Source organism: Lissotriton helveticus, chromosome 10, assembly GCF_964261635.1.
Source record: "Lissotriton helveticus chromosome 10, aLisHel1.1, whole genome shotgun sequence".
Classification (NCBI taxonomy): Eukaryota; Metazoa; Chordata; class Amphibia; order Caudata; family Salamandridae; genus Lissotriton; species Lissotriton helveticus.
The window spans coordinates 1,113,507,770-1,113,520,454 of record NC_136071.1 but is presented as its reverse complement, the minus strand read 5'-3'; the positions used below and the strand labels follow the sequence as shown (position 1 = coordinate 1,113,520,454).

Genomic DNA, 12,685 nt, shown 5'->3' with positions numbered 1-12,685 from the left:
TCTTTCTGTTTTTGATTCGCTTGTGATTTTTCAGACATGTGCCCTCCTCAATCTTTGGGTTTTCCGCCCTCTGTGGCTTGTTTCTGTCTGATGTTGGAACTGGATTCATTTGTTTATTATCAGTGTTGACTTATCTTCTGATGCAACATCCTGCTCGCTCTGTGGCTTGATGCGTTTTCAGGCTAGTCCTGAGAGGAATGACAATTTGATGGTGCCCACCATGAATGATGGGACCACGTCTCTTTGGAGGCATAGGGCTCACACCTGGTCTTGCTTTACAAATCGTTTCTCAGCTCATAAGTGCAATAGTTTAAGAAAGAGCAAATGTGATCTCCATCTTGTCATCATTTGTAGCATCTATTCACTACTGCATCTCTTGTCTTGAACAGGTTTAAGTATTCTATGCTGGAAATTTTCCAAGACTCTGCTTAACATACATTTTCAGGGAATTCCGTACTTACGTTAACAGTAGACACCGACTCGGCCACAACCATGTTCTTTTAGTAGCGTCTATGTCCTTGGACTCCACTTTCTTTGATATCTGTTCCAACTATGCCAGTTTCAGCACCAACCAAATGCCCACTAAGACAAAGGCAATTTGAAACTGCTTCCTTTTGCCACAGAAGAATCTATGCAGAAACCGCATAATCTTTTGGGATTAAATGCCATCTTCCCTGTTGAGAAAAGAGGATCACAACAGTTAGGATGGCAGTCTTATGTACTGCTCAAAAGAAATGAGAATAGATGTGTCTTTAATAACACAGGAGGTTGGACCACGTACGTGGAGCACATGTCTCATATGGGGCTGCTTGGAGACACAAGAATTACATAAAATAACCTGCTCAGCTAAAATCATTAAAAAAAAATACCAGACGCACACACCTGCAGCTCCTCCCCAGCAGGCAATTGGATACTGAGATGCAAGACACAACACTCTTTTGCTCACCCCACGCACAGCCCAAGAGAAGTGGCTACTAGACCAAATAGACAATGAAATATCACTCCATGAGCAGTACAGTCTCTAAGTAACGTGTGTAATTTAAGGGAGTATCCTAGCCTTCACAGTGAAAGAAGGTATAGGTCGAACTAGTTCATCATCAGGGTCTAAATACGTCGACATCAATTTTCGGGCAAAAAAATGACTCTTAACTTACAGGAAGGTACTTCCCAAAGGGCTAAAACAATGTAGTGATGTTTCAGAGAATCCTCAGAGTTCAAGATGCCTTGACATTTAGAATAGTGTATAGTAAACATCTGTGACCTCCTATTATCTGTACACCTTACTTTAAAAATTCAGATTGGCAAAACCTTTCTAAACTTCAGAAGCAACCTGCCATGCAGGAACTAATCTTTACTCTGTCTGAGTCTTTCGTCACTCACTACATCTTTGATTTGTTTAATCATGTATGACTATTTTTACTCACTTCTGACTGTGGACACTTTTTCTGGCGGAATCAAATGAATATGATGTAATAAATGTGATTCTCTGATCCTCTTTCTCAGTATGAAAGAGGGTAAGGTTATTGAAATGAGTTTCTGAAAAAGAATGTGCAAATATTGAAGTGCGATTGTGATGAAAATTGATGTTTCTTCTTGATCTCTTTTCAAAATAACAATATAAACAGAACTCATTAGGCACTTTTCTTTTCATATATGCCTTCTTATACTCTAGCAACAGCCTTACTGAAGGACCTAATAAACACAAGCTGTATAGACACCTCCCTGAAGTTGGCGTTTCCTACACTTGTAGGTCCAACTTCTGCTGAATACTGTTTTCTGCATACATGAAGGAGGTTGCAGAGACGATGTGTACAGACTGAGACAGTGGAGACCAAGATGCCTTTATTTACTAAGATCTTGGGAGAAAAAATCCTCGGACCCGATTTTATCCTTTAATGAGGCATTGATGAGCCACTAGCCATTCTGACAGTGTTTATACCTATGTTACAAACATTTAAACCTGCTTTGACATATCCTCCATATGTTTATGACTTAGTCTGTTCCTCAAAGCTTGATAAACTCAGCCAACCACCTTCTAATTTAAAGCAGGCATTTTGCCTTCTGTTTCACCCAAGAGAGAGACCATAATAGCGTTTGAGTTCATTTCACGCAAGATGTTTCCATTAGCCAGTTGTGAGCTTAAGTTATCCGATGGATCCTTTCTGCTTACATTGTGATCCCACACACTTAAACATTCTTTAGTTCAGCCAAGCTATCCATGTAGAGGGGCTTGCACACCATTTCACAATCCATGATGTTGGTGGTCTTCAGTGCCTCGGATGAATGCGCACCCCTGGACTAGTATGGGACATTCTAGCCCATTTCAAGACATGCTTTTCAGTGGGCACTGGTTGACCAGGGATGAAGTCTGTTCTTACCTAGAAATAAAGTACAACTACAGCTGTGAAATGGGGCATCATCACCTTCCAAATGTTTGTGTTGACACTGCTGTAGGTTCATTCTGGAGTTACAGTCACCAGTGTGGCAGGATCCAGGTGTAGCAGCAACTACTCAACAGCGTTTGGGTCTGTTCTGAGGCAGAGGCTCAGTTAAGGTACAACAGCCTAATATGGCATCCTCCTGATCTACTGCAGCGACTAACCCTTGTTGAATTTTTTATTCTACACATTCACAAGACCCCAGTCTGGAGTAGGGTGGAATTATGTCTCCATCAATGACTGAGAATAACCGAAGAAGAGTGGCTAATACAGATCATTTTACCAAGCAGCCTTCATAACTTGAGCATCGACATCTTGGTCCTAACCTCTGTTTGGGATTCCTCTGCAGTCTTTCACTTGGGAAGGAGGAGATTCTACATCTCAACCCAGATACTGCCATGCCTTGAATTGAACAGTTGGCTCTTGCTTTCTATAGTCTTCCAGCTGAGATCTTAGAGGTCCTTCATTAGCCAGTCGTTCTTCCACTATGGCGATGTATTCCAGAAGCTAAATTGTGTTTGCTTCCTGGTGACAGGATAGCTTTTTGGATACGCTCTGTTTTGCCATAGTCCTTATTCTTCAGGTTTATTGTATTTTTGGCTAAAAAGGGTTGAGTTTGGGCACTTTTACGGGTTGTTTGGCTCCATCTTGGCATGCATATTCTTACCTTGTTGAATGTATTTTTAAGCTGCCCGTGGTTATTCGGTTTCTGATGATTAGTCATTGTAAGTTCCCTCTGACTTATCATCTGTTACATATCTTCTGTACAGGCAGATGTTTCAACTATTAAATTGCTTTCTACTTTCTTACCTGGATAATGGCCTTCCTTCTAGCGATCACTTTAGCATTGAAGGTGAGGGATCTCCAGACCCTTTCTGCATGTTCACTATTCACCATCTTCTTGAGAGATCAAGTGGTTCTTCAAGTTATAACATCTTTTCTGTAGTAGCAACAAAGTTTATTTCGCACAAGGTATTCTCTTCATTCATTCTTCCGCTTTCCGATCTCTCTAAGTATTAAGAGGCACTGCACAGCTTGGCTCCTAGCGTGGCTGAGAGGCATTGCGTGCTCAGGAGACATTTTTTCAGAATTGATGATAACTTATTTGTAGTTTTCCGGGGATCTTAACTTGATGAGGCTTTGAGAAAACCTTGGGAAATGCAGACTATATTGGTATGTTTATTTTTGAGTGTAGGAAACTGTTTTGGGGTAGCGGTTAAGCAGGTCCCTGACTGTTTTGAGGCCCACTGTATAAGAAACACTTCTGCAATATTAGACCACTTGTAGAGAGGCAGTTTAGTCTTTTTCCTTTCCTTTGCTTTAGAAGAGTGAAAACAGTCTAAGGTTGGCCGAATGGAGTCCTTGTTGCAACGTTCACTTCGTATCCCCCAAATATTTTAAGCATCTCCTTCTAGGCGAATGTGACTACTTTCAACACAATATACTATATCTTGGCTCTTTTTCCCTATGGTTAAGGGTCTCATAAATACAACCGATTTGGAATTAATTCAGGAAATTATGTCTGGATTTGTGGATGACTTTTGTAATGCAGTTTTCATCCTGATCTTTGTTGTAGTCAGATTAAAGTTAAACATCTAATAAAATACTGTTAAAGGTATATTATAACCATAATTGTGCTGATTAATATGCAAGTTATGCTTCTTAAGAGTATGTTTTCAGTTTATTTAAGCAACAAACATTTATTATTGATAAATTAAACAGTTGCATCTATTTTAATTTTTTTTTTTTTTAATAAAGTGCTAGCTTTAGCTTCTGGACCTGAACTAGGGCAGCTGACCTTCCTTGGCCTTGTGGGAATGATGGATCCTCCACGGATTGGTGTGAAAGAAGCCATCAACTTGCTCATTGGCTCTGGGGTTGCCATCAAAATGATAACTGGAGATTCACAAGAGACAGCAGTAGCTATTGGTATGTACACCGTGCACAATAATATGTGAGAATAAGCTGTTACTGTGGTGTCACAATCTGCAGATACGATTTGTTACAGATTTCATTTATATGAAGTTCCTTCGATAAAACAAAAAAACAGTGGTTGGTAGTGCAACATCATGAGGAGCTTTCTTAATTGGAATGAAAACTTGAACAGTAACACCAGATTTCCCATAATGGTATTATCTGAAATTTGTTCTTTAATACGACTATCAGCTATCTTCATTTCCCCTGCCTCTTCCGGAGGAACTAGTGTCCCAATGTACTAAACACTTTTGCAAATCATGCTGTTTGCAAAATCACCGGGTTAAGTAATAAAACGTGTTTGCAATGTACTAAACCCATTTTGCAAGTCAAAACATCTTACCAACCTGCAAAATTATTTTTTCAATCCATTCTCAATTACAGTAGCTAGCCTGAAAGTGGATTCCCACCCTAATTGGGAGTTGCAAACCATTTATTAGTTACCAGCACAGTAAAGCAGGTGGTAACTGATTCGCCAACGGGAAGGTATCCCAAGTGGACACCTCCCCATTTGTGCATTGTGTGATCTTGCAGGAGCAAACAGTGGTCCAGAGGCCTGGTCTCTCCTATGTAATCCCTAATGGAAAACATTATTTATTTTAAAGCAACATCAGTGCTTTTAAAAAATAATAATCTGTTTGGGAATGCAGAGAAAAGGATGGTGGATTGCCATCCCTTGCAGGTCGCCATACATGTTTGGAATCAATCATAGGGTTGCAAATGGTAACGTGTTATTAGTCATTAGATTTGTCATTCTGCAATCTCTTATGGGTGGAGATGTAGCTACGCCACCTGTTGAGATGAATGCTGCATCGCAAAATTAAAGGCTGGCCACAAATGTCAGTGCAGATTTTGCATCCACATTTTATGACCAATCTGTTACTACATGGGGGTCTAGACCAAGTTTTATTAAATTAATTTGCCTTTAGCATTGTTCCGTCATGCTGCTGTACAGTTGACCTCTGTTGCAGCACTTTAGAAAATTTAGTTTGCTTTATTGTGTCTTCCATTTGGGGGTAGTTTGGATGATTCAGATCCCAGACAGAAACACACTTGTGGAAGATAAATCCAATACTGTGCAATACAGTTGTCATGTAATAGACAAACTGCAGATGTATTTTCCGATTCTATCATTGATAAACCATATTTTAGGATATATATATATATATTGTTGCCTGCTGCCTCAATGAGTTCCTAAATCAGTTGTCAATAGTTTAGTAAATGGTATCCCATTTATAAATTGAGATAAAGCGTCATTCTTTTCACATGTGTATAATCTTTATTAAACTATTAATAGATGTAGCCAGCCTATCTGTATGGCTAGTACTCCTTTGAGAAGCTGCAGTCACTCTTCATTTCCGACATTGCCACAGACCGTATGGCATGTTGAAGATCCCATTGACTCAGGATTTGGTACGGATGATAGAGATCGCAGGTCACCCGACCAATAATTTCACCACTTAGGTTTCGGGCCCATATACTTCAATTCACCATCTACATTGATCAGATGACCTTACAATCTACTACCAATAACCATGAGTCCTTTCGATTGTTTCTAGTGTACCCGACTTACCATCCACCGTTACGGGTACCTATGACCACGATGGGTCAGGGAGCTAGCTGTAAAAGGAAAGGCAGGAAAATACAAACCCAACTTTATAAACCTTGATATTTTCATAAAATGACTACGGACAACTGGGAAGTTTAAGAATTTTATCTTAGTAATCTGTTTCTGAGAGCATTAGACTTACAGTTAAAAGACAGTCAATAATCAAGATAATGAAAATCATATAGCCATAAAGGAACAAAGTAAGGGCCAACATTTAGGTTTTCTAAATGATAGTGCGACAGGGAACACGCTTAAGTAGAGTAAATTGTTACTCAAGAATAGACATCTTTAAATGGGCAAGCTTATGCAAGTATACATTTATACTATGGAAAACGTATTTCATGAATATGAATGGGAAATTAGGAATCCTAAACAGCTATAATAAGGGTGAAAGGTGGAACATGCTATAACTCTAGAAATTTACTTCAGTCAGTTTTATACGAGAAAATTATAGACCACATCAGAAAATTGCAAACTGCAATGGAGAAAATGATTTCTAAAAGGTAGGGTAACATAGGAACTTGCTATGAAATTAAATGCAAATAACTTTTAAGAGATACAATGGTTGTGAAAAAGCTTGGAAATATATCATATGCAAAGGTATGTCTTTATTGAAGCAAAGACAGAAAAATAGAAAGGTGCAGTTTTAGAGTTTCAGCAAGATATTTACCTAGACTGGTGTGAAAACCAACCCTGGCCACGGGTCAGTTAAGGACAGGAAATACCCCAAGGAAGGACAGTCATCAACGGGACAGCAGGTGCAGAATGGACACCCCAGGACCGGACAGGAAACCCAGATTAGGATCAGGACAGGACCACCAGGATAAGACCAGCACCCGTAGTTCGGAAGCAACGCCTGCGCTCCACCCTCTCTGCAGCTATCAGTCAGGACCCCGATTGGGTTAGCGAACTCCCCAGCAAAGTGCTCCGCCAGCACTTAAGGTTTAGTAAAACCTTAGAGTCTATGGTCAAATTCGGACAGAGTGCTCCGCAGCGCTCTGTAAATTCAGTCACCTATTGAGTGAGTTGGGTCAGTGACAGGTCAGCTATTCAGACAAGTCGGACAAATTCCCTAGGTGAACCTAGGCTAGTTATACTGTTTTCGGGTCAGTGTACCACCCCCCAATGTTGCAAAGTGTCAGAATTCCCAATTTCGATTGGTCCTAAGGTAGGATGGGTTAACACACCAATCAGCATAGACTTTTCTAAGACCTAATTTACATTCTAGGGTACCGCCTAACAAGATTGGGGTTCTCATGAGACAAATCTTTGGAATACAATGAATTATTAACAATTGTTTCAACTTGGGTACAGCCAACTCCGTCCTGCTGGGTCGCAGGTCATTTTCTCAGGAGCATCTTGACTGTGGCTGCCAGCTGGCTGAGTTCCACTGCTCAAGGCTACATCTCTCCCGGGCTGCGTGAGCATGCATGGAAGGGACCTTCAAGATGGCTCTCAGTACATTCAGACCCCCATTTCCCGCGATACATGAAAAGTAAGCGAAAACAAATTAAAACATGGAAATAAATGAATGCACCATATATCATGAATAACTACTTATATTTCTTACTTATGAAAATATTCTATGCAATTAAGGGTAAGTGCAACAGACAATAACACAAGAGCAACGGTGCAAGCTTCACCACGTTATTACAATGTCAGCCATTTTATGGCTATTACGCATGCGCACCCTTTCCCTCCAGAACTGCAACTACGTCACATCACGTGAGTGTGTCTAACGCATGCGCAGAAGCAAAATTCAAGCAGCGGCCATTTTATATACAAGGGTTATTCGTATTAATAAAACACATAGGCAAGCATCACTAAGATACACACGCACATTCAAAAATACATAAAGTTAGTAAAACGAACAAATTTTATTACTGAGTTATAACAGATTCGAGGTTCATGACTCGAGCAAGTCGCGATGCGAATTCTTGCTCTATCACGGACACAGTGGTAACCACAATTTCTTACCATTGTGAAACTCTTATGTGGGCATGTATCCTAATCCATCTGGACTATTCATGCAGGAGGAGAGATCTATCTTCAAGTCTATTTGTAATTAATTCCGGATTTTACGTCTGGACAACCCAGAAAAAGCATGCCCTTCATACAGTATCTGGGGCAATATAAAACATCCAGAGTGGTATAGCAGGCATTCCAGTGCAAGCTACCATTCACCAGACACATCTATATAGTCAGTGGCATGGACCCCAGAAGCATGCTGGGGTTTATGTAGCTTTCCAATGCAGACACAATGAAATGGCCCTCAACTCCACATGGGTGTGTGCAAAGATGAACTGAGTGATGTTATGTGGCCAAATCAGAGGGCTCAATCAAGCAGACATAATTTGTTATGAACCGAGTAACCAGTCCACAACAGAAGAATGTGGGTGCAATCTTAAAGTTAAACTGAAAAGAGACCATGATGATGCACAACGCTATCCCAGTCAACTCCAAAGGCGAGATGTCTTGTACTCTACCCATGCAGTCCCAGAGCTCAGCTTAGAGCAATATGGTGTAGCACAGTCCCTGCACACATTGCAGGGAAATTGTACAAGATTGTTGTGGTATGCCAAGTGTAACAGAACAGTGTTGAAAGTTTAGCAACATGTTATGTGACGCAGATTTTGTAGTATGGACTACCCCTTGGTTTTCTGGAGTTTTGCCGTACAAAAAAGAGGTTCAGCATTTTGCATAACTCAGTGGCGGTGTCTTTTATTATGCTATGTTTTTTTGTTGAACTTTCTTATGGCATTGTGATAGCTTCTTGACTCTGAGTCAAACTTAGGACACTAAAACATGCAGATTTTCAAACCATGAGTTAGCACAAATGTTGTGATCTGCACTATTCCATGTTTTCTGATGGATACTTCTAAATGCAGATTCTTCGCCTTTGATATAATCACCGGGAGCTAGGCTTGATCTCTAATTCCTAGAGCAGTTGTCCCTGCGAGCTAGCTGGTGGCGCATTGAACTTCTCAATGACTTTGTGCTGCCCTGGAAGTGACGGCCTTAAACAGTCCCCCTCGCACATAATTTGTTTTCTTTCTGCACTCTTTGATGTGACTCTGGAGCAACACTTATAACTTTATTTGTCTACAGACGCAATTCCAAATGTAAACTACAAGAGTGTGCCTGTGAAGAAACTGTCAAGATGACGGGCTTCAAGTCATAGTGCAAATGCAAAAAGAATCTGTAGGTAAGGATTCACCTGATGTGCGTCTCTGGTATCTGTTTTGACCACAATTCTGGGTGTGTGTGCTCTGATGCACCTGAAGGCTTCATGGAACACAAGAAGAGGTCAAGCCTGAGGCAACGGTCTTTCTCCAAGTCACGGGGCCATTCCTACTGAAGATCGTGGAAGCTCTCCACACCAAATCATGCTTTTGTAAGTGAAAGTCTAAAGTATGTCACAAGTTATAGAAGGCTAAACTGGATTCCTTTCCCCTTGCGCTACTTGAAATCAGACAAGAAGCAGCATAGTCAGCACTCCAAAGACCTGACTGCTAGAGTCTTCCTACTCTGAACCCATCCCGAGGCTAGTCCCAGCGCGCCCTCTCCCTAGATCATCGTCGACTGCAGCAGATTAAGGCCTTTAAAAACGCCATGCTGTAAAACTTCAAGCTGGTGCTGGATCCTACTGGAGCGCTTTGGGCCCCAATGAACCAGAGGCGCTGCCTGTCACACTTCTGCATGTTAGTCCCTCAGTGCAGACTGATGCCATTGGTCCTCCATAGGACCACTGCCTGCCCTGGACAACAGCTCCACTCCAGCATTAGCATTGGCTTCACCAGGGCTGACCCTAACTTTGGTGGCTCTGTGCCACATTTGGTCACAACTCTGTTCTCTGACATGATTCTGATGTTGGCCTCACCAGATCCATGTCATGCTATGAAATCACCAAGGAACAACCAACAACCTTAGAATGCTTATGACGGCCTCTTCTATGATGCAGTAATGTAGGAGGCCCCATTAAATCTTTCTTTGGATGCACTTCAAGGGCTTCAGGGTATTCCTCACCACATCAACGATAAGGAGGAGGAATAATCGCCCTGCCTCTCTGTCCCAACTCCACCCCTTCTCTACATTGCTGCTGAACTTTACCTAGGCCTACAAAATGGAAGTGGTTTGGATTCCTCTCCAGACTCTGAAAGTGCCCCTCCGCATCCACTCAGAGGGAAATGCATATTTTGTGGTATTCAGGACAGTAGAAATACTTGACTTACAACTGCCTGCCGTTAAGACAAAGGCAGACCTGCTGAGATTCTACAGCCAGGGCCAGCCTCATCAGTACCCTTACTGTCATCCAATGAGGCACTTGCGTACCCTTGGACAGTCACATGTGCAGAGCCATGCTCCGATCTCCATGTAAGTTGACCTGTGGCCAGACGAGACGGATCCTACTCCTGGTGTCCTTACCTACTTGACCAAACTCCAGAAAGTTTTGTAGCATAAGTCTTGACAAGTAAAGTAAACCAGAATGCATTCCCTTTTGCTTTGTCAAAATACAGAATCTAAATGGATTTAGTCATTTGGTAAAAAGGTGTCCTCCTGCCAGTGTAGCTCTACCCCAATTTTAAATACAGTCTGCCTCTTGGGTCGCTATGCATGTCATTTGGGACATGGCCCAGAAAGATCTTGACCACCTTTAGTAAGTTTAGCCCAAATGATTCAGGGTGGACAAGATGAGGCAAAATATGTTCTATGAGCTCAGATTTTGAGGGCTGTGCCATGGCCGCTAGTGTAGTGATTAAACACTACACCGGAATGCATGCAACTTGTGGCCTAGTATAGTCACCTTGATCCCGTGCGGGCCAAGTTATCAGATGTTTTATTGCCTGTTTTGTCTGCGGTTGGCACAGTTAAAGGTTAATCAATCAAAATCCTTATTCAACCATAAACTGGGCATAAAAGCACAAAATATAAATACAATCACAATTAGTAGCAGATAGGATAATCAAATCAACAAGTTACAGATACAGAATATTTAAAACCTAAAAACAAAGCAAAGGTCATTCATATTCCATAAAATTTCCTGAGTTTCATAGCAGCAGTAATAACATTTAGGACCTCTTTATGATGGTCGAAATTGCCTCCGACTGACATCTCTGCGGTTGCAAAACCGACCGACCTTCGGTTGGCGGCCCAGACAGCGCAAACTCCCATTTCTCTATGGGAGCTTTTGTGGCGGTCGGAAACCGGCTGCAGCACAAGCTTCCATAGAGAAATAGGATTTTCTGTAAATCTCTGCACCATGTGGCAGGTGCGCCATGGTGCCTGCCACACGGTGCAGGGATTTAGATAGGGCACCATGAGTGCCAGCCAGGCCCACAATAGGAGTACCAGGGGAGAAGGGGCCCAGATAGGGGCCCCCAAGTCACTCTTCGACAGTCTTTCCATGTCGGAAAGGCCAATATGGAAAGGATGTCAGAAACCAACATCATAATCCTGACAGCGGAAACACTGTCCGTAAGTGATTATGTAGAGGTTTTCGACTGGCCGACAGGCTCCTTTAGCACGTTGGCAGTCAGTCTGATTGGCTGGCCGGTTTACACTACAAATGCCGACATTGTAATTCGGCAGCCGGATTGTAAACCTACCATGTCGGTCAGTAAGCCTCAGACGAGCGGTCAGAGGCTTACCAACGTACATAATAATAGGCCCCGTACTGTGGCCATGCAAGTTTCTGGAGAGGCTAAGGATTGGACATATTCTAAACCCTCTTTATATGAACTAAAATGCTTATGCAAAAGAATAGGACATAAAAAAAAAAACTTAACAAATGTCACAAAGTGCAAAATAGCATTAAGTGTGCAGTTGATTAAATTGAAACAGTATTGCAAGGACGTTTAGAAAAAGAAGCAACCCATGAACCACCCAAGGGAAAACCAACTAATGGGTAGATTCAATTTAGCCTCAATCTTGTCAAATAAAATCTATACTGTGGTTTAGCAAACCATATTAAGTATGGTTCAATGCCGGAAACATTACAAATTTGCATATAGTCCATGATAGAACTTGATCCCAGTGACTTTTCGATCCGCATCTCTTCGCGATACGAAGCAAAGCTCTTCTTAACCCTCTCCTTAATCTGTGGTCATATATTTTCAGGAAAATTATAGAGCATGCACAATTCTAAGGAATCAAAGATGTGTTTAACAGAGACCAGCCATGGGATGACATTCCTGTTATTGAGATTTAAACAGTCTTTCAAAACGTCCCTGGAGAAGCCAGCCCTAGGGAATACCCCACAGTTAATAGGTTATTTGTTGGCCCTTTTTGCCTTTCTCTGGTTGCTTGACCAACCTTCCCTTTTCAAATCGCCTGTTGTAATGCATTTCCGAAAGGTTTGATGCACACGTTCACGCCACAGCCCTTTATCATGCCTCAATGGGTTCTCCGCTTGGTTCTCACGTTTCTGAGACTTTCACCGTCTGAGCCTGTGCATAGTTGTTTCCTACATCTCCTCACCATCAAAACGGTTCCTTTTTCGATCTCTTCTGCACATCTATTAGTGAATTGCAGGTGCTGAATGTGCAGCTTCCTACACCACCTTCTTGCCGGACAAATTGGCGCTAAGGACCCAAGCTGCCTTTCAGCCTAAGGTTGTGTCACCATTCCATGTGGTTAGTTCACCTACTTTCATATGTTATCGCTA

The 12,685-nt window shown here is 41.8% G+C and overlaps 1 protein-coding gene across 7 annotated transcripts in view; it reads left to right on the top strand.

Moving 5' to 3' along the window:
* Nucleotides 1–12,685, top strand: part of ATP2C1 (ATPase secretory pathway Ca2+ transporting 1) — a 912,406-nt gene that overhangs the window by 653,199 nt on the left and 246,522 nt on the right. For all 7 annotated transcript variants that reach the window (XM_078663878.1, XM_078663881.1, XM_078663880.1 and 4 more), the window contains exon 18: nucleotides 4,197–4,367. In XM_078663878.1, coding sequence (XP_078520004.1) covers nucleotides 4,197–4,367 — 171 coding nt within the window. The remainder of the gene's footprint in view (nucleotides 1–4,196; nucleotides 4,368–12,685) is intronic.